Here is a 24,207-nt window from a genome sequence, read left to right as displayed (position 1 = left end):
TTCATAATAATAAATAACCCTGCTTTTAGTAAAATGTTTGAAACGACTTATAAAAATCTACCTGAATCAGTTTAACATAAAATGCAACTGTATTTAGACAGGTGCTTATTAAAACAAAAAGAACAAGGGTATTTTCAGAGTACTTTTTTTGGTTATTTAGATGTTTTTATGCACCAGCTAATTGTATATGCCCCCCCCCCCTAAGTCCGGAATAGCGGGGACTTTGACTTCTGGTCTCTCAAAACCCGAGTAAAATACCCGACCTGCAGGTACACATTGCTGGTAAAATCCCTGCCAAATGGCCCCGCAACCCCGAATACCTATGTGAGGCCCATTCCCGACTATTTTCAATATGAAGACAATCACATTCACTAGGCACTGCGGGGCCACCTGAAAGGTAAAAACACAGCCCATTACCTCTGTTGTCCCCGGTATACCCCTGGAACAAGGGCGAGGGGTGGGCGGGGCAGTGGTTACAACTGACAAGTGCATTACAATCCCGGATTATGTTGCAAATAAAAACAAAATATAAGGTGATAAACTTAGGCTTACTTATGTTGAGGTATATCCCGACCGGTGTTTATATCGCTATTTGTCACATATTGTGAATAGATATTTGTTTAAAACTGTTGCTTTGTCAGAATTTGATCAAAAATGAGCTTGATACATCAATTTGGATCAAACAATGACTCATGTTCCAGTTAAGTTGACCTGTGACATCTTCAGCATCGTCGTAACGAGGTAAAATTTTGGTCCCTTGTATTATGACTTGAATAAAATAGTACTAAGTTGATCATTCCGATTTCCATTCAAAACGAGTCACTAATTACGCAATATAATCGCTACCAGTCTCTATTGCATAATGATTGCTTTAAATAATGATCGTTTAGTGCATGAGACGACCAAGAATGACTTCAAGCATGCTAAAAACATATTTATTGTCAAAAATAAGATTTAATTTACAAACTTCGAGCCACATTTTTTTATACCGGAAGCGGCCATTTTGATTGAATTTATTGAAACCCATGCTAAACCGATCGATATACAGTATAAAAACACTACGCATCGGTAACTTCCCTTCACAAAAAAAACGAAAACTAGCGTAGAAAAATTAAACTTGATTATTTTTAGCCTTTTAATAAATTATTACCCGAAACAAATCTGCTTGGCGATCAAAATGGAGGTGCGGGCGCACAAAAAAAATAAAAAATTTTTTTTTTACATTTTCAAAAAAATAGGAGCGGTAAATCCGCGGAACGAAATATCATTTTGGTGTGGCCTTAATCTAACTCGAGGATAAACTATATGAAATCACTGATGCATATCTTACAAAAAGGATAAGAAAAATAAGCTTTTGCTCATCCCAATAATGTAAGAGTATACGTCTTTTTAAGTTGTTGACGATATCTGATCTCTTCAGGAAATATTTAAGAGGGGATGGGAAGTTCAGGGAATACGAACGTGTTATATCCGCTTATTAAACTAATGTAGCTTAGAACACTTTCGCCTTTTTTCCTCGAGTTTTCATATCTTCTAGGAACGAGGAACACATGACCTTAAAAGTTGTATGATTTAGCCTCTTCAGTAGCTACTTGTATGGCTGTGCTGCGTGAAAATACGTGCCAAATCGCTGATGACTGTATTCATTTTCAAATTTGAGAATTTGTCGGCTGGCTTTAAATTTTGAACTTGATTTGAAATCCAACTGACGGACAAGGACGAACTGACAGCAACAACCATTTCTTGCTTATAAACCTTGAAATGCTAAGATTATTTGCACTTCAGACTATGAATAATTAAAGAATTCTTGAGGAAGGGAACTTTATTCTTCGATTAACCGATACTAACGCCAAATTCTGGATCAACCCCTGAACATTCCGTTAATTAAAGCTCATAGGATATACTGCTATATAACATAAAAAGTTCGCCCCGTTAAAATGTCATTAAAGAAACGAGAAGTCTAAGTTTCTTGATAAACTTTTGACTTAATTTATACAAATGCGTGCCTTTTAGTTCATATTTTTCGCATCGCTGCTGTTAAGAAATGAAATGTTGAAGATAGTGTCCCTTAAAACTTATCACAATTTACTATGCGATGCGTGCATGTGGATGTATCATTCATATACCTTTTTATACAATATATTTTTCTTTCATTGCAAATTTTCAGGAAAGTGAACACAAATTAAAAAAAAATCAAACTAATCGAGGAAACGCCCCATTGTAACCCCGTTTTGTAACCACAGGGACTCGGGATTCGGTAATGTTTTCTTCGAGTAAACTCACTGGCGTGTCCAGTCGTTACGAGGTGAAATAAAGGAAATACCATGTCTTTGCTATACTTCGTTTTTACCATAAAAACAACAACACAAATGTGCAATACCAGACGAGTTGTTTATTAGATGATGACGTGCAGCCAGGTTAAGTAAGTATAACACGAGCACATGTATTTATGTAGAGCACAACACAATGAAATTCACTGGCTAATAAAGTCCTATGCAGTGCAACCGATCGGACAGGCAAAACCAGAGACGGTTAACTCTGGAAACCTGTGTTCGTTTGCCAAGCGTCGATCGACAAAGTATGAATGTCGAACCTCATTCATTTGTCTGGTTTCAAAGATGAATATAAAACAGTGAAACAAAATCACTATACATATTGAAGTGAAAATTTAGGTTTCGAAGTGAACTGAGTGAAGTCGACTGGTAGAATGACTCTACACGCTAATATACCAATATAGCACGAAATCCTCGTGCAAGACTGACCACTACTGTATTAAAATACTATCATTTCGCCAAGACAAATATTTCACGCTATACTAACGAAACGTGTGAAATGAATATGATAAGTGGTGGAATAACGCCGGTTTGTGCACAGTGGCTTGATGACAAGATCTTATTAAAGTCATAATAAATCAGTTTAACTAGCCACAATTATAGTTTACACGTACTTGAACATGCATTTCATCAATATAGTACATTTCCTTAAACATAAAATTTGATTTGACAAAATTCATAACTACCCCATATTGTAGTATCTTTCATATTACAGTATAGGGTAAATGTAATGAGGAATTGAAAGTGGTTTTCCCAAGGATAGGTTCATGATGACCTCATGTTATTATTGATCAAATTCATCCATTATGTCGCCGTCTCCCCAATCATTCGGGTAAAACACGACATTTTACATGAAAAGTTTGACCCGCGGTTAACAACGTTTTTAACATAACAAAGTTCTCAAAAATTGGCCCATTTTTTTTATCTTTGCCTTTAATTGAATACAAGTCGAGAAAGTTAATCTCAGTTTCTCTTTAATACACACTTATTGTCTCTTATTCCGCGTCATTTATCACCGCAGCAGTGGTGACAGCTATCGGATTTTTATCTCTTATTTCTGCCTGCCTCGTTTGATACAAGGAAGTAGAGCCGATACCAGGTACTTGATAAACTGAGAGATGTTCTAACACTTGGTATATCGCACTTAGCATTGGTAAGTACAATTTAATTTTTAAACTTCTTGGTTGCATTTTATTCATTTTTGTTTTATTATTTATTACTTATTTAAACTTTATACGCTTTCTCTTGCCTTTTTGTTTCCCTCCATTTCATGTGATTGTTATTTACTTATGATTTTTATTTGCTTATATAAATTCGTTCTTTACTAATGATTTTTATTTGCTTATATAATTTCGTTCTGTCATTTGATCTCACATACCATACCATCCTAAATTATTAAATGTATAAGGATATTTAGGTGCGGAAAAGTATATACTTATTCAGCTTAAACCATCGTTTCAATTTAACGTCATGTATTCTGCCTCGCTATCTTGAGCTAGTTCAAACAAAGCGACGCTGTAGTTCGTCAGCCTTTAGTATCAGGGTTCATTACATGGGTTCGATACCCTTCAGTCGCATATAGCGGTTCAAACCGTACCATATAATGTCATGGACAAGGCAAGGGTGTGGGTGGGTTATGGCATGGGTTCGATACCCAGAAGTCGCATATAGCGTTTCAAGCCGTACCATATAATGTCATGGACAAGACAATGGAGTCGGGGGTCATGTCATGGGCTCGGTACCGCCAGTCGCATATAGCGCTTTAAACCGTAACATATAATTTCAAGGACAAGGCAAGGGTGTGGGTGGGTCATGTCATGGGTTCGATACCCACCAGTCGCGTTTAGGGCTGCAAACTATAACATGTAATGTCAAGGACAATACAAAGGTTTGGGTGGGTCATGTCATGGGTTCTATACCCAGCAGTCGCAAATAGCGCCTCAAACAACAACATATAATGTCATGGACAAGACAATGGAGTCGGGGGTCATGTCATGGGCTCGGTACCCGCCAGTCGCATATAGCGCTTTAAACCGTAACATATAATTTCAAGGACAAGACAAGGGTGTGGGTGGGTCATGTCATGGGTTCGATACCCACCAGTCGCGTTTAGGGCTGCAAACCATAACATGTAATGTCAAGGACAATACAAAGGTTTGGGTGGGTCATGTCATGGGTTCTATACCCGCCAGTCGCAAATAGCGCCTCAAACAACAACATATAATGTCATGGACAAGGTAAGGGTGTCGGGATATGTCATGGGCTCGATACTTACTTGTCGCATGTAGCGCTATAAACCGTAAAATATAATATCATGGACAAGGCAAGGGTGTCGGGGCCAATGTCATGGGTGCGATACCCACCAGTCGCATTTAGGGCTGCAAACCATAACATATAATGTCTAGGACAAGACAAGGGTGTGGGTGGGTCATGTCATGGGTTCGATACCCACCAGTCGCGTTTAGGGCTGCAAACCATAACATGTAATGTCTAGGACAAGACAAGGGTGTGGGTGAGTCATGTCATGGGTTCGATACCCACCAGTCGCGTTTAGGGCTGCAAACCATAACATGTAATGTCTAGGACAAGACAAGGGTGTGGGTGAGTCATGTCATGGGTTCGATACCCACCAGTCGCGTTTAGGGCTGCAAACCATAACATGTAATGTCAAGGACAAGGCAAGGTTATGGGTGGATTATGTCACGAGTTCGATACCTTACAGTCGCATTTAGCGCATTAATTCATAGCATGTATTGTCACGTACAATATAGGGGGAGAGAAGTCAAATGGTATCCAACCGCTACCATATCCCCGCACCCCCTTTCCCAAGTGCATTAATGTTGTTTAAAGTTAAATATGAGTGTTTGCCTCTATAATGACTATTTTCGCCTTGTTATAAACATAGTTGTGACTACGTGCAGTTAAGCCTTCGATCATAGTACAAACGTACAAATACTGAAACCACTGCACAGCGAATTACATTTGCCAAAATCCGCTTCTCTTTTAATCATGTGAAGCGGTATATCAAACAGTGGCTGGCCTAGTTAGTTGGAAGTTTACACAATATAGTGTAGACCACTAAAAACTCAAAGATTGTAAGTGTGTTCTTACAAAAAATAAATGGTTATTCGATATAATTATAATATTAACAATCTTTAGCCATAACATTGATTTCGGAGTGCAAACGAATCAAAGTAGAATAAAATAGTAAAATGATTGCGCCGTTGGTGGCAAAAAGATCCAAAAATATTGTTAATTTTATCGACAGTTGACGAGATGCTTAAACCTGCGCTCTCACAGATTGAACGTTTTGACATTTTTTTTCTTGGAAAGAGCCAATTTATGCGAAAATGCATGAAAACTAGTGGTAAAAGACTGCTGACAAAAACAGATCGCAGATTTTAACAGAACTTGAGTTCAAACCATGATGATTTATGCATTGTTCTGAGACAATTTTAGCCGTAAACCATTATTTATCAAACGGGAATATAAAAATCTGCGATCTGATCTTTTGTCAGCAGTCTTGTATCACTGATTTGCAGATATTACGCAAACATTGGCTCATTCCAAGACAAAAAAGTTGTCAAAACGGTAAATCCGTGAGAGTGCAGCTTTAAAGTTTACCAGTTTTGTAAAAGACATACAGCAAAACATATACTAAAGTATGTCATGTTTCCGTCCACTGCCCTTGTTACTAATTACATAACTTGATAAGGAGCAATTATTTTCGACTATACAAATACAGCTAAAAGCAGAATAGCAGCTGTATTAAGACGGGCGTTTCTTTAAAGTATTCAATTACGCGTACACTAGAAGTATGTCACTCTTAATCGAAATTTGATGGCCACAGTCGTGTTCCTCATTCCGTTTGAATCTAACTACAGGAATAAGACGACTACTGGATAAATAATCGTGTATCAGATATCTGTACGAAACTACAGGTAGTCAAACATCTTAATGATAAACTAATATCAATTAACCTTAAGATTTAAAGCAAGTCAAACAGTAACGAGGGATAACACGATCTTTCAATTAGAATAAGTTTTAATAAGACCGATACTCACGCATGTGTGAGGTTTAAGAATAAAACAGAATTGTACCCGTTTAATACATTATCTTCGTAATCACATGGATACAGAATTGAACCATCCAATTTTGACTTGCTGGTGTATGATTGTAATTAGAAGAGTTACAAATACCATTTATCATATTTTTGCACCACTTAATTGTAACCACGAACTCCCCCATCCCCAGGTCCAGAGGTATACCGGGGATATCGGGGGAAGTGGGCTGTGTTTTCACCTTCCAGGTGGCCCCTCAGTGCCAAGTGAATGCAGTGGTTTTGTTTTCGCGTCGAAAATAGCGGGAAAGGGCCTTACCTAGGATGTCCCCAGGGTGCGGGGGCATTTGGTAGGGATTTTACCATCGGTTTGTCCTCGCAGTGCGGAGATTTTACCTGGGAATAGCTGGGCCGAAAGTCAAAGTCCCTTCTATTCCGAGGACCTGGGGGAGGGGGGAGGGGGCGTGGCTGCAATTGGCTGTTGCATTATCTTCACATCTATTGGTAAAACATATAAATAAATACAAACACTTAGTTTTCCCGGTAATGCATCTGAAAACACTAATTTCAACTTTATTTCACGCTATGATGTCGAAATTGCAGAAAGAAATACACTTAATGTATAAATAATATGTTGGTTTTAGTGGGGTTCGAGCCTCTGCCGATTATGTCGCCTTATACTTTAGGCCATAAGGACTAATATAGATGGATATTTTGACATTTTAAGAAAAAAATGATAACATCACGTGATAATGGTAATCAACCAATCACGCATCAATGCAATCGCTCAATGCCTTTAATAACGCAGTCTTTAAAGATGATATTTGAGCAAATATCAACATTTGTTGGATGGTTCTTGCTGTCAGAATCTTAGTTTTTAACGACCTTAATGGGTTGCCATGCTTTATTTCATTATCAAAAAGAAATGTATTTTACAAACCATAAGCGAGTCCCTTGAAACGGGATCTTTGTTAAACCTTTTAGTTACCAGTGTTTTGTCGTGTATGTTATTGTCGTTTGAATGCACACAGAATTTCAACAAATCTCTGAGTTATTTACTCAACTCCATATAACATTACACATAAGCATGTAACAAAGAATGTAATATTCATCTCTTGAAACCTATCTTGTACCTCAATGTAAATTTAAGATGTATTTACATTTCTTTGATATAAAAGAACGCGTTCATGTCACGAGTGACAAGCCGAACTCAACCCGTTTAGCCCTATACAGGGGCGGTTCCAGGTTTCCATGTATGAGGGGGTGTAACTATGGGGCGTTTTGACTTGCGCTCCTCTTCCAGGACCAAAATGAATTTGGTTTAAACTGTTGAAAGGGAGGTTTTGGGTTTCTCCCCCAATATTGTTTTTAACAATTTCTAATCAGAAATGGTGCATTTTCTATTTTATGTTTTTACTATTTTTCTCCTAAATTGAAACAAAAAGTAAACTTGGGCTTTTCTATTTTTTTTTTTTTGGGGGGGGGGGGCGGCCGATTGTCCCCCCACCCACCCCCCCATCCCCTGGATCCGCCCGCTAGTGCTATAGTATAAACGACTCTACTGATAACAATTTGCACTGCAATTTCCACAATCAAAATAAAACGTTCAGGCGATATGCTTCATAAAAAATGACAAATCATTCAATGAAGGCTTCATAAAAAATAACGAACCGTTTAATGAAGTAGGTATAGTAAGATAAATTACATCAATGCAGCTAAGGTTCCTGTCCTAGTTAGCGCCTGTTGTTTTTTCCTGCAATATATCTGCAAAACACACGGAAGTAAAGGTTAACCAATGAAAATGCTAGCTGAGGTATGAAAAGCGTCTATTGGAAAAAATATCTGTAATTCGTCTTTTGTTGCAATTTCGTGTCAGGCTTACTGGTCTGACATTTCAGTTCTATGGACTTCCTGGTTTCTGCATTGATTATGTAGCATGAACATCGAATAAAGAAATGCTCTAAATATTCTAGAAGTTCAACTACTGGCATGAGAAATTGCAATATTAAGTCTCTTAGGATGCCTTTCCCACAAATTTGCCATAAAAATCGATTTAAGAGATAAAAAAGACATTATGAATACATCTCAATCTAATGCAATGAACACTACTTTAATGAAATTAAGTTTAATATTAAAATGCCAGAAGTAATACATACAGTAAAAACTCGTTATGTCAAAGTCGTTGGGACCAAGGAAATACTTCGAGATAACGAACATTCGATATAAACGAAATACAAGTAATGTCTATCTAAACCCAAAATAGTTCGAAATAACCGAAACATCGATATTACAGAGCTCGACATAACGAGTTTCGACCGTAGCCATAACAAATAGGGCAACTTGCCGCTGTACCAACCGGTGGAGTTTAAACGCACACTTAGAAGATGAATAGCCAAAGTTCAGCATAAAATTCGGGAGAAAATGCAAAATGTCCTTATCCGGCAAAAATGCTGGAAATTTTTGGTTGGATTCCAACAAAACATTGACACTGACTTGCCTTTTTCTTGCACAATACTTACGGGGTGGATTTGTAAGTTTATTACTTGCACTTGGGCAAGGCTCATTTAACGATTAAATTTATTTATTTTACAACGATTGTGATACAAGTTATTACACCATTAATTAATCGCTCTCGTTGGCACAATGATGGGCGAAAGTGTGCTCTTGTGTTGTGGGTGAAAACGGAGAACCCGGAGAAAACCCACTTGTCCGGCTTGGTGACCACACACCAAACTCATATGATTGGCCAGGCTGGGAATCGAACCCGGGTCGCCTTGGTGAGAAGCGAGTGAGCTAACCACTACGCTTACCGGAAAAAAGCCTCAGTTGGCGATAAGGTCATTAGTCATATTAGGTTTTTAGAGCATAGTGCACAGACAGAATGTTAGAGCTACCCTGGGAACGTGCCCCAGTGTATAGCACTGTCACACTAGGTCCCCTCCCCCATTTAACGGAACGATTAGTATTATATTGTGGGTAGGTGGGAATCGAACCAGCGACCCCTGGATTGACAGGCAAGTGCGTTACCACTAGACCACCGATCCGAAACAAACTTTTTGAGTTGGTCATCCTCTGTTTTAACATATGGTGATGAACACTACTGATGTAACTAGAGCAATGTGTTTAACTTCTTATCACGGAATGGATAGTCATAACCGGCTGTTGATCAAAATAACACGAGATAGTATGACCTAAAAACTCACTCATATGAGGTTTGCAAGTTGAACATTTTATGTAGTTTTATGTAAATACGAAATAAAGTGTGTCAAAACATTAGGAGTCTTAAAACTAAGTAACTTACAGCTTGAGCCCTATATCAGATGTTCAAACAGTCGAAACTAGCTATGTCGAACTCTGTTATCTCGAAGTTTCTGTTATTTTCGAATATTTTGAGTTTATTAAGACATGTTTTGTATTTCGGTTATATCGAATGTTCGTTACCTCGAAGTCTTTTCCTAGGCTCCGACGACTTCGACATTTTGAGTTTTTACTGTTTTTAGTCAATATTGTAGCCTTATAAGTCCACAATTTCAAAAAAAATCGTATCGAAGAGTAAACTAATTACAGTTTAAGTTTTCTCAGATGCATAACCGATTAAAGTATTTTTGGTGCCAAAACATGGGCGAGTCCCTTCAGCTCATGGTAACCCAGTGCTGAAAAGATTGGATAACGAATACTCTTTTGTTAGAGACCTGTCAAAAACTAATTTGCTGATTAAACTAAAACAAATTCGAGGCCAAAACTGCACAGATAACAATTCGATCTTGATTCTGATCGAACTCAGCCGAGATATTATGCTATTGGACATTAAATAAGTTTGATCAGGATTGGATTATACATTGCAGAAGTAAGAGTGCGGGCAAAGTAGAATTGGTCGATTGGGCCGATTTTCGGAACTTCGTTAAAGTGACACTCTTATTCAAAAGCAATACATACACATTATAACAAACATTAATTTTGAGAGATAAACCTTTAACTACTTACTAGATAATGCATTTATGGAAAATACTATTAACTGATAACAAGATTGTAACCTTGTATTTACTAGCTGAAAACGCAAAAAATGTTAAATGATTGGTGAGATTTACTTTCGTTTTAAAAGGTAGAAATACCATGTTTTCTGCACCTTTCTTTCATATTAAACTGGGTATCCTTCATAAGAACCATCGTTTTCGATATTCATTCATCCTTTTTTGGTATATTAAAACAATTGTATTAATTGTGGTAAATCTTATTTGGGAGTAAGAGTGCATCATTAATAATATATAAGTTAACAACGTGAATTACGAGGTCATTGTTAACTTTTAACGTGAATGTACCGGTGTGGATTCGCTCCCAACAAAATCCAAAAAATACTGTTTTATATTATACTTATAGTATTATTATTCAATTTTCGATATCATTGAGTGAAATAATGATAAAATAAGCGTTTTCAGATGAAAAACCAGGAAAACTAAAAACATGAGCGGGTCCCTTTAAAGCTGTACTCTCACAGAGTCTCAGTTTTGACAATTTTTAAATGATTTGTCCAAGAATCAGCTGGTTATAGCACCAATGCCTTATATTCAGTCATATTAAATAACTCACACTAAATCAGATCTCAATTGTTTGGTAAACTGCCGAAAATTTCATTTTTTTAAAGCGTTAGTAACGTTTTTAGCCATAAAACATCGATTTTGGAACGGAAATATGATAGACTGAGATCTGATCTTTTTCAACAGTCTAATATCATTGGTTTCCAGACAAAAAAGATGTCAAGGCCATAAAGCAGTGAGAGTGCAGCTTTAAAGACACCAGATTGTCACCAAAAACGTTTTTTTTTTCTGTAACGAATCTCATCACAATTATTTAATAAAATGTTTTACTCTTTGATATCATAATTGCAAAGAAAATACTAAAATGTAAAAAAATGAGTCGGAGACCGGAGACCGGGTTCGAACTATGTGGTACTTCATTTAGTAAGTTTCAATGCATTGTACACATTTATACCAAGTTTAGTCAGTTTTCGACAATTTATTTTTATTTTCGCTAGTTCATCATACGGAGTACAGCCCCTTTAAAGAGTATTACACAACTCGTGCGTGGGTTGAAATGAAATGTCAGAATCGTCTGTATATTTCAGCAAGCAGAAAATGTTGATTAATTGTTTCCTTTTTTAAATTCCCAATCGTGAAAGTCAAGACAACCAAACGTTAGTTTACGTAAAGCACATTTAATCAATAGATAATATGAGCTTACACTGTATACTGTGTCACTGTGTCTTGGTTTAAAAAGTAAGATACAATTTTCATCTGAAAGTATGTTCTACTTTTTTCCAATGTTTAAGACGTAAGTCAACACATCAAATATTTTCACGCTTGTCAAACTTTTGTAAACTTTGTAACAACGATGCAGTAAAAATCGTAAAAAGTATCACACAAAGTATTGGTCTTAGTTAAAGGGACTTAACACCTGGATTGGTATTCATAAAACAACATAGTCATTTCCTAAGTTCTTTGTTGAAGTTAAGTATCTCACTGTATAATAACCTAAATATCTGAAATATTTTATTTTCATTGATTTTATTGAATATACAAACTTTAAAGTGACACTCTTATTCAAAATCAATGCATAAACATGTGTAACAAACATCAATTTTGACTGATAAACCTTTAACTACATACTAAATAATGCATTTATGGAAAATATTAATTACTGATAACAAGATTGTAACCGTGTATTTAATAGCAGACAGAGCAAAAATATATAAATGATTGGTGGATGCTAAAAGATTTACTGTTGTCTACTATAGTCTCATAAGGTTGAAATACCGTGTTTTATGCTCATTTCTTTCAAATTAAACTTGGTATCCTTCATAAGAAGCATTTTTCTCGACATTTATTCACCCTTCTCTGAATATTAAAACAATATAATTAAATGTGGTAACTCTAATTTGGAATAAGGGTGCATCTTTAATGTTGAAAACATTAATTCTTTTCTATCAATATGACTTCAAATGTTTAGGGAATCGACTTAAGTTAAGAAATGACTTAGAAGTTTTATGAATATGGCAACAGATGGTACACTAGCAAGAAATAAAGAAAACTGTCAAAAACTTACATACTATTGTCATGGTTGTGTAAAACGTATTGAATCATACTTACTGATGTATCTCATCGTTTACGACACATTAAATCATAATTACTGATGTATCACATCGTTTACGACACATTGAATCATACCTACTGATGTATCACATCGTTTACGACACATTGCACATTGAATCTTACTTACTGATGTATCACATCGTTTACGACATATTGAATCTTACTTACTGATGTATCACATCGTTTACGACACATTGCACATTGAATCTTACTTACTGATGTATCACATCGTTTACGACACATTGAATCATACCTACTGATGTATCACATCGTTTACGACACATTGCACATTGAATCTTACTTACTGATGTATCACATCGTTTACGACACATTGAATCTTACTTACTGATGTATCATATCGTTTACGACATATTGAATCTTACTTACTGATGTATCACATCGTTAACGACACATTAAATCTTACTTACTGATGTATAACATCGTTTACGACACATTGAATCTTACTTACTGATGTATCACATTGTTTACGACACATTGCACATTGAATCATACTTACTGATGTATCACATCGTTTACGACACATTGAATCTTACTTACTGATGTATCACATCGTTTACGACACATTGGATCTTACTTACTGATGTATCACATCGTTTACGACACATTGAATCTTACTTACTGATGTATCATATCGTTTACGACACATTAAATCTTACTTACTGATGTATCATATCGTTTACGACACATTGGATCTTACTTACTGATGTATCATATCGTTTACGACATATTGAATCATACTTACTGATGTATCACATCGTTAACGACACATTGAATCATACTTACGGATGTATCACATCGTTTACGACACATTGGATCTTACCTACTGATGTATAATATCGTTTACGACATATTGGATCTTACTTACTGATGTATCACATCGTTTACGACATATTGAATCTTACTTACTGATGTATAACATCGTTTGCGACACATTGAATCTTACTTTCTGATGTATCACATCGTTTACGACACATTGAATATTACTTACTGATGTATCACATCGTTTACGATACATTGAATCTTACTTACGGATGTATCACATCGTTAGCGACACATTAAATCCTACTTACTGATGTATCACATCGTTTACGACACATTGCACATTGAATCATACTTACTGATGTATCACATCGTTTACGACACATTGAATCATACTTACTGATGTATCACATCGTTTACGACATATTGAATCTTACTTACTGATGTATCACATCGTTTACGACACATTGAATCCTACTTACTGATGTATCACATCGTTTACGACACATTGCACATTGAATCATACTTACTGATGTATCACATCGTTTACGACACATTAAATCCTACTTACTGATGTATCACATCGTTTACGACACATTGAATCTTACTTACTGATGTATCACATCGTTTACGACACATTGCACATTAAATCATACTTACTGATGTATCACATCGTTTACGACACATGGAATCTTACCTACTGATGTATCACATCGTTTACGAAACATTGAATCTTACCTAGTGATGTATCACATCGTGTACGACACATTGAATCTTACCTACTGATGTATTACATCGTTTACGACACATTGAATCTTACTTACTGATGTATCACATCGTGTACGACACATTGAATCTTACCTACTGATGTATCACATCGTTTACGACACATTGAATCTTACCTACTGATGTATCACATCGTGTACGACACATTGAATCTTACCTACTGATGTATCACATCGTTTACGATACATTGAATCTTACTTACTGATGTATCACATCGTTTACGACACATTGAATCTTACTTACTGATGTATCACATCGTTTACGACACATTGCACATTAAATCATACTTACTGATGTATCACATCGTTTACGACACATTGAATCTTACTTACTGATGTATCACATCGTTTACGACACATTGAATCTTACCTACTGATGTATCACATCGTTTACGACACATTGAATCTTACTTACTGATGTATCACATCGTTTACGACTCATGCATCTTTCGCAGTTTTTGCGCAATTTTTCAATTCGAAATTCAATGGGGTAATCTACCACGTAAATCCAAGAAGGTTTAAAAATAGCGTCGGTATACTTAAAGATGCACTCTTACTCCCAAATAAGATTTACCACTATTAATACAATTGTTTTAATACACCAAAACGCATGGAGAAATGTTGAAATCAATGGTTCTTATGAAGGAAACCGGGCTTAATTGGAAAGACAGTCGCAGAAAACATGGTATTTCTACCTTATGAGACTATAGTAGATCAGAGTAAATCTTTTAGCACTCACCAATCATTTAATACTTTTGCGTTTTCAGCCATTAAAAACACGGTTAAAATATTGTTGTGAGTAATTAATTATTTCCATAAATTTATTATTTAGTAAGTAGTTAAAGGTTTATCAGTCAAAAATTAAGTTTGTTAAACATGTGTATGTATTGATTTTGAATAAGAGTGTTACCTTAACTGAACTCATGGACATATATGTTTTAAACTGAGAAACCATTATCCACTATTTTCAAACAGATGAGACAGGAACATTGTCGTGTTTATCAATTTAATCATCTTATTTAATAAAAATATTTTTTCGGCCTTCTTCTAGCTCGCATTGACAATTCTCGGCATTTTGAGGAATTACTGTATTCGCTGATCTATGTATCATCTGGTGTCTAGTCCCTTTGATCATTGTTTGTTTGGTCTACATCAATTGACGTTTAGATAGATCAGTAAATACTTGTCCAGACGATGTAGATAATCATTGGCAAGCTGAGCCAGTTTTTATAAAACATCTTAAGTCATTTTTTAACTTAAGTCATTTTTTTTAACTTAAGTCATTTTTAACTCATTTTTTAACTTGAGTCATTTCTTAAGTTAAGTCATTTTTTAAGTTAAGCATCTCACTTATCATGATGTTATAATTTAATGATATCTGAAATACTTTTTTTCTTTGATTGTTTTTGTTAAATAAAACTTAAACTTATACTGTTCTTTTATTAGGCAATGACAACGTTAAAAAATGATTGAATATGCTTTTTGGATACCGGCCCAAGTAGTAAAAAAACTATTTTAAGTAGGGCTAATTCTAGTTTAATTCCATTTAAGGCCATACAACTTTCAAGTATTACCACTTCAACTGCAAGTATTGAGTTCGAGTTTGGAATGGTGGATACCTTCATGAGTTCACCAAGTCTTAGGCCTAGTTAAATCAGATTCGTACTGGCATCTTTGTGCAATCATCAGAATTCTATCATAAATACTCATACATAAGTTGAAGGATATATTAACCTTGATTAAATAATTGGTAGCATCACGTATTAAGGTCAATAAACCAATCATGCTACAGCCTTTTGATAAATCGCGTTCCTAACAATTTTCCATATTGTGGACTTCAATAACAATATTTGAGCAAATATCAACAATTGTTGAAGTGTTTCATCCGTCAGTATCTTAGTTGTAACACTCCTCATAATTTGCCAAACTTTATTTCGTATTACATTCCCCCCTCCCCCGTAAAAATGCAATTTACAAGCGATAAAACAGTCCCTTCAAACGTCAGGGCGATATCATAGGAAGTCACCCACCGTCAGCTTTTTACACTCTATTGAAAGCTATCTCAATATCATTACCACATAATTAAGCAATACAACCATTCTTTTAATACTCAAAAGGGAGACTAACGAACTGATAGGATTATTCATATGTATTATGAAATAAGTGATCTAAAATCGTTCCATTGTCAATGTTCTGAATAAGTATAGAGGGGAGCTAGTTAGCGCAAGATATGACGTGTCACTCACGGCTAATTCTGATAATCGTTTTGTTTAACATTGTGAATGCACCCGGAAGACTTTTCGCAATATCGATATTGCGTACATTTGTGAGATAAGCCGGATCAAGGTTTAAAGGCGCACAGTATAGGTTGATACAAACAAATCTAAATTTGATGCGTTATCATTTGAACTTAATGATTTAAACACGCAAAAAAACCGTAATCATTTGAACATAAAAAAATCATATTCCTTGTGTACAGATAAAAATCAGCCTTCATAAATGTGTGTTGTTTAATTAGCTACGTGGCTAAAACTTCCTTAACAAGGGCAAACATATCGGTAATATTTTTTAATCAGTATACAAGTACACTAATCATTTAGGTCGAATGAGTTAAACATTCGACCTGCATTAAAGGTAATCTATTTGTATCAAACTTTATTGTGTGCCTTTAAAGTTGCACTCTCACAGATTTAACTTTTTGACAACTTTTTATTATTATTTTTGTCTTGGAATTAGCAAAGCTTTGCGTAAATATCTGCAAATTAGTCATATAAAACTGCTGACACAAGATCAGATTTTCATATTTTGGTTCGAAAATGGATGTTTTATGGCTAAAAGCGTTACTAACGGTTTAAGAAAAATGCATAAAACATATTTTTTATTAACTTAATTATGAACATCTGCGATCTGAGTTTTGCGTCTGCAGTCTTATAAAATGTTTTCCATGCATATTCGCATAAATTGGCTCGTTGCAAGACAAAAAATTAAAAAAGTTGTCCAAACGTTCAATCGGTGAGAGTGCAGCTTTAAGGTTTAATGTTAAAAGTGTTGAGGATGACTAATATAATGATAGGTTTGAAATTCACTTTTTAAAATAACCTAAATCAACCGTATAAGCCCCGAGGTTTCAAGTGCAAAAAAATAAATAAATATTACACAATTAAAAACAAACGTAAAATCCCCTTAGTGTACAATCTTAAAACACGATTGCTTTTCAAAATATGGGAATACCCCTTACGCGAACGAATATAGAGAAAAAAGAGGAAGTTACTGATGTATCATAAAGATGTGACAAAAGTTGCATAAAATTATAATGTAGTTCCTGTTCAAAACAATATTTACATATTACTGGATATCTTGTCTTTATTAACCAAATCAACAAAGTAATGCACCAGTCAATTGTAACCACGGCCCCCAGGGTCCGGGGGTATTCCGGGGATAGCCGGGGAAATGGGCCGTGTTTTAACCTTCCAGATGGCCCCTCAGTGCCGGTTGAATGCGGTGGTTTTGTCTTCGCGCCAAAAATAGCGGGGAATGGGCCTTACCTAGGGTCCCTTGGGTGCGGACGCATTTGGCGTGGATTTTACCAGCAGTTCGTCACAGGGCGGGAATTTTACTCGGGCTTGGATGAACCGAGAGTCAAAGTCCCCGCTATTCCCCGGACCTGCGGGGGGGGGGGGATACAATTGACTGCTGCATAAAAAAGACTGTGATATCAATCGCTGTTCGTTTTTATTCGCAGTGAAAGAGAGGGACAGACGACGGATTCGAGTCAACGCTTGATGTATTCTGGTAATAATAATTGAACATATAGATATAGATACAGTCAAATCTCGCTTTGTCGAAGTCTTTGGGACCGTGTGAAATACTTCGAGATAACGCAAGTTCGATGTAACCGAAATACAAAAAGTGTATAAATAAACCGAAATGAAAATACATGAAAAAGTTCGATATAACCTGAACATCGAGATAACAGAGTTTGACATTGCGAGTTTCGATTGTAACTGTGTTATCATTTAAAAACGCTATTTTACAACAGTACGCAAGGTACTCTTCAAACTATTATTTCGTTCGTCCTTTCTCGCCTTTGGCTAAAAGGAACTCGCTCATGTTTTGGGAACAATTTTTTGCCGGTAATGCATATGAAAACATTGACATTATAAACATTTTACTCTTTGATACCGAAATCGCAGATAGTATGAACTAAAAGTATAAAAAAATATTTTGGTTTTAGTGGGGAGCGAACCCACGCCGGAAAAAAAATAGAAACCACACGCTCATCGACATAAAAATAAGGATAACTAACTTTTAGCCTTTTGTTGAAACGCGTTACTAACACTATTCAAAATTGTGGACTTCTGCATATATCAACAATTATTGAAGAGTTCCAGCTTAGTTTTAACACTCTTTATGATTAACAACAATTTATTTCGTCATACAAATAAAAGAGCATTTTACAAAAACATGAGCGAGTCCCTTTAAAGAAAAAATAAATTAAATAGTGAAAAAACCCAAACACATTAGACATACACACATAATTAAGACGTCGATTAAGTCTCGTTCAAACCAATATAGGGCTGGATAGTTGTTAGGTCACTTAAATCGGGATAATTAAAAGAGGGATCTATCCGGGTTCTCCGAATACCACTACAACACAAGACCAGACACTCGTGCAACAACGGGCAACGAAATCGACGTAGCATAAATAAATTTTATTTTCTTCACAATCATTGGAAAAAATAACGTTAAACTTTACAATCGAAAAATACCCCAAATTGAATACTTTCTGAATATGGCAACAATTTGCAATCCTATCATTTATATTTCAGTCGAAATTTCCCCATAAACCACAACACTCGAATACACACGAAAGACTTCCTGCGTTGTTCTTAAAACCAAATGACTTCATTTAGAGATTTATCCAAATCAGGAACCCGGAAATAAAGCCAATACGCTGTCACAGACATCGGTGAGATCAATAAGCGGGAAACCAGGAAGTTATCAGTTATTTAACTTCAGCGCACACTCGTTACAAGGAGTATTTGGAATGAGTGATATAAGACTTGATTCTCACTGGAGTATGCCGTCTTGAGAGTTATTATTATTCAGGTTGAAATAATTTATGTTAAAAAAAAACAACATTTTAATAATTCAAAAAGGACATAAGAGATGTTATTTGAATCCATGAGAAACCTTATCAAAACATAATAGAAGCCGGAAGAAAAAACGTCATTGGATTACAGTTCGCGTTAATATCATCTCCATAAAGACCCAGCTAATAGAATAACCTTAAATCAAGCGAAGTTTAAGTTTAGTGGTTGTCTGGCATCTATTGCCAGGAGAAGAAAGATTGACCTTGTGCGGGAGAAATAAATATGTAAGGTTATTTGAGTGCCATTGGTTAGAATAATGCGGAAATAGAAGTTCGTTGAGACGCGTGTTCAATACTGCGAGAGACCAAAGTCTTTGATTGAAATTAATGTTTTAGCGAAGCTAAGGGAATATAAAAGCGGATTTTGATGCTTACTTTGCAGAGCAAAATGGAGTTAATCAGAGAATGAGTTTCTAGTCATGCGTATAGCGGATTTTTGGAAACTGGAGTTACGATTTAGTGAGACATGAATGATATATACTTGGACATTATGGTGATATCGCTAACTCTCAACTGGTGTGTGCTGTCATTTAATTTAGTGCCGCGGCTGAGAGTTCGAATCGCAGCATCTTCTCTTATGAGCGGATGCTGTCGGCTGTTGGCGATTTGTCGAATGTTTGAAGAAAGGCCCTTGCTTTTATCGAAAATGTAAGTACGCGATAGTGTTGCTATGACATTATTATACTTCGTAATATTTTTGATGCGCAAACAGGGAACATAGTATATAACAAGTTTTAAAGATTGTATTAAAAACAACAACTTTGAATTAAAAATTGAAACAAAGTTATCAGGTCTAAATATCAATTCAACTCTTTGTTGATAATCGGGATATACGAAGAAGTGTTATATGTTTATCTTAGTTGATTAAAACAAATTAAATATAGCAGCAGCCGATTGTATAAAAGTGTATAATTCTATGGATTGGTTAAAGTAAGTCGAAGAATTCATTGATTGGTCAATATGTATCCAACAATGGCTTTTGACCAATCAAAACATTTAAATGTGCAAAATTACCAAAAGATAACCTGTAGACACCTTAAAGCTGCCCTCTCACAGATTTACCATTTGTACAACTTTTTTATTTTTTGTCTTGGAAAGAGCAACTTTTTGCGTAAATATATGCAACCCAATGATGTAAGATTGCTGACAAAAAATCAGATCGTAGATTTTCATATTTCCGTTCGAAAATTAATGTTTATGGCTTAAATCGTTACTAACGGTTTAAGAAGAATGCATAAAACATCAATTTTTGAACTTAAATATGAAAATCTGCGATCTAATTATTTGTCAGCAGTCTTATATAGCTGGTTTTCATGGATTGTCACAAAAATTGGCTCGTTCAAAGACAAAAAAAAAAGTTGTCAAAACGTTCAATCTGTGAGAGTGCACCTTTAACCAAGTTTAATACAATGGACTGCTGTTATTTTTTTTGGGGGGACTCATTGATCATTTTTGCTTTCTTATTCATAGGCTTTTGATAAAATATAATAATCAATACATGAGCCTATTATGATAACGATACATGTACTTGGTTTTTATAATTCACACCATTACAAAGTCTGAAAAGGAATGTCTACTTTAATTGCTTTTACAGAAAAGGAAATATCTCCAGGCCTTGTCTAAATGTCTAAATTTACGGATATCGGCGAAAAAATAAAAACGGTCATGATCTTAAAATAAATCTAAGCGATACCAGAAGGCTTTATTATTGTTCCATAAGTGGCAATGTTTTTTTTTTTACAGAATTCACTGTATGATCAAGTATATGTTTTTTTTTCTTCAGATTTACAGAACAAATCCTGACTTGGTCACTGGTGATTTTAAGTATGGTTGCGGTCTCTGCAAGTGACGTCATTAAGCACCCATTTCACGTGGAAAACGCTGACGGACATTGGTACGTGAAATTCATCACCGTGATATTTGCTATAAATATTGGGCGATACTTATTTATATTCATGGAAACATTGTTTTCTAAACGCTCCAAAAGCAAAAGCCAGTTCCGGGCCCAGTTTATACACCATATTGTGACAATTGTATGCTATGCAATATTTCTAGTCACACGACAGAATTTATTACTTGGATTAATAGGCGTATTTATTGAAACTACTAATATTTTTGACGAAATTGGACGGATTTTTAAACAACAGGGAAAGACAAATACGCCTTTTTTTCGACGGGTTGTTACTATAGGTTGTGTGTTTACTGTGACGTTCAGGGGAATCGTTCCGACTACGTTTTTAGTGATGGCGATGTTTCAACAGTCACCGTTCACGATGAGTACGCCGACGCTTATGATATTTTTCCTCAGCATGATATTTTATTCTGTGATGAATGTGTGGCAGATCTTGGCTAGTCTACAACGCTTCAAGAAATACATGTTACAAAAAACGCCGCATGACGAGTCACCAACGTCTTTCGAATTACGCACGGTAGAAGATCGATCACCATATCGGACCGGAAAAACATTACTTTTATCGAAAAACAACCTTGGGTATCTGAGACCATATGATAATAAAAATATTGCATTTCAAAACAATAGCATCAAAGAAAACATTGGCAATAAAAAGGATACTGCAAAAGAAGCCATACAATTAAAAATAGATCCAGTTTCGTACTTTGAAGAGAAGCGAAAACTATCAGATATTGCTGAATGCCAGGATCACGTCATTGAAAAGGAAGAACATTCAAACAATTCGAACGATTCAGGTATATCGCTTAATGTTGATGAGGGTGCAGTTAAAGACCGGGATGTTTTTAAAATGACTAAAAACAGTATCAGAAGAAAACCACAGACACAAAACGAAAAAAGAAAACAGAGGAACGACTCAACTGAAATTGAAAACAACAATAGCCACGATGCCAACACGAATGTGTTCAATGTAACAGACGTAAGAGATGAAGTGTATATAAAAAACAATGCGTGTAAAATGAACGAACGTGTTAATTACGACGGAGAAAGTTCGAACGTTTTTTCTATGGAGCTACAACATTTACGGATTAGTAATAGTAGCGAGGATTCAAATAATTCAGAGGTTTTACTTTTGAACTTTTCTCCGCCGAAAAATGCAAAAAGTCAAAGCACAAGCGCTATTGTTCACGCATGCGCAGAAGAGGAACCCCGTGTTCACAGTTACAGAAGTCTTTCGGTAGACCATTTAGCAGACTTTCTTTGACAATTAAGCGCAAGAAAGATTAAAAATAAAACATATTTTGTTTTGTTCTTTGCACAGCCATACTCAAGTACACATCATATAAGAACAAATTAGTCACCACGTTTTCATCATACAGTCGAAACCCGTTGACTCGAACTCGCTTGGCTCGATTTTCTCGTTGGCTCGAACTTGATTTAGAGGACCGATTTCTTTTTATTGAAGGTTAACAATCCCGCTTGGCTCGAACTAACTGATGCTCGAAGTATTTTTGCCGGTCCCTGGGAGTTCGAGCTAACGGGGTTCGACTGTATATTTCTTCCTTTTTCTGTTGTTTGTTTTTCACGCGGCATTACGAAATTAACAGTGAGTTGTAATCGCATACTTGTTAACAAGAAGCTGTCAATAAACTGGTATTTTTTGCATAATAAAACACCTTTTTGTCAAGTAACACTTGTTCTTCCTCTTTAATCTGTGTTAAACCAGGAAGTCAATAAGAGTATCGTATCGTTATCACATCAGGTATTTTGTGCATCGATGAATGAATTTCTGTACTGTATGTCATAAACGAGAGATAACGATTAGTTATATTGAGTTAAACAGATAATAAAGGGACTCACTCATGTTTTTGTAAAATGTATTTCTTTTGTATGACGAAATAAAGGCATTAGTAAATCATTAGTAGTGTTAAACATAAGATACTGACAATTGAAACCCTTCAACAGATGTTTATATATGCTCAAATATTGTCTTTGAAGTCCACGATTTTAAATAGCGTGAACATAAGGCTTAAAGGCCTAGTTTAAGGAATGTTTGGCATGATAATCCTTGCTGTGCATCTCTTGCTAATCGCACTGGTGTCACAATAGGGGCCAATTTCCTGTGTATTGGTTTATTTTTTATTTTTTTTTTTTTTTTTTTTTTTTGGGGGGGGGGGCGGGGGGCTTAAACTAGGCCTTTAAGGATTAAGTTACCCTTATGTTTGTGTATTAGTCCTTGTGGGCGTGTTGTTTTGTTGTCAGTTTTCTTATTTGTCCTCGACCGTACCAGCGTTGATTCGCTTCCCACTAAAACCAGATTATTTTATATACTGTATTTTCTTTTTTAATTTTGGTATGAAAGTTAATATTTATAAAAGAGTTATAATATAAGTGTTTTCAGATTCATTTCTGTGAAAAAAATGGTGCCAAAACATGAACAAGTCCCTTTTACAAACCAGCATATAATCAGTCTTTGATCGGTTAGATTATATCACCCTAGCAATCCCAGATGTTTTTAAACCCGACCAATGACTGTACGGTTTATTTCAGAACAAAACGTTACTTCCGGGTGATCAACTCATTCGTTTGACAGTTTAAATAGGCCTTTACATTATCTTGTCTAGTTTTGAATAGCAATTAACAATACGTTACTTAAACAGATACCATTGAAGGATTTGTTATCTTGATACTACATAACACTCAATGCTAATTCTTCCGGGTAGGTGACTTTATGACAAGCATGTCAACGATTTTTAAAACTATGAGGGCATAAAGTTGATACCAAACTAGTTTTAGTTTTGGTTTCAAGAATTTCGATGGTTTCGGAATTTTTGCTTTAAGTAATAAATGCATGGTTTTATGAACAGTTTCAACTAGATGATGTCATCAATGGTTCTATATTTATTCAAAATTTATATGAAAAACTACAGAAATAAGTTCAGCTGCACTCTCACGGATTGACCGTTTATACAATTTTTTTATAATTTTGGTTACAGCTTAATGTAACCAGCGTTATCGCGGTGCACAGTTCCTTTTACCATA

At 35.5% G+C, this 24,207-nt stretch overlaps 1 protein-coding gene across 1 annotated transcript; it reads left to right on the top strand.

Moving 5' to 3' along the window:
• Window positions 1–3,379: 3,379 nt before the first annotated feature.
• LOC128244608 (uncharacterized) lies at window positions 3,380–23,028 on the top strand. Its single transcript, XM_052962621.1, has 4 exons — window positions 3,380–3,486; window positions 17,847–17,896; window positions 18,934–19,904; window positions 21,040–23,028. The coding sequence occupies exons 3-4, from the start codon at window positions 19,723–19,725 to the stop codon at window positions 22,427–22,429; spliced, it is 1,572 nt and encodes a 523-aa protein (XP_052818581.1). The 5' UTR covers window positions 3,380–3,486; window positions 17,847–17,896; window positions 18,934–19,722; the 3' UTR covers window positions 22,430–23,028.
• Window positions 23,029–24,207: the final 1,179 nt, after the last annotated feature.

The sequence above is a fragment of the Mya arenaria genome, chromosome 8, assembly GCF_026914265.1.
Source record: "Mya arenaria isolate MELC-2E11 chromosome 8, ASM2691426v1".
Taxonomy (NCBI): Eukaryota; Metazoa; Mollusca; class Bivalvia; order Myida; family Myidae; genus Mya; species Mya arenaria.
Note: the sequence above shows the minus strand (reverse complement) of the source record. Positions and strands in the feature narration are given on the sequence as shown.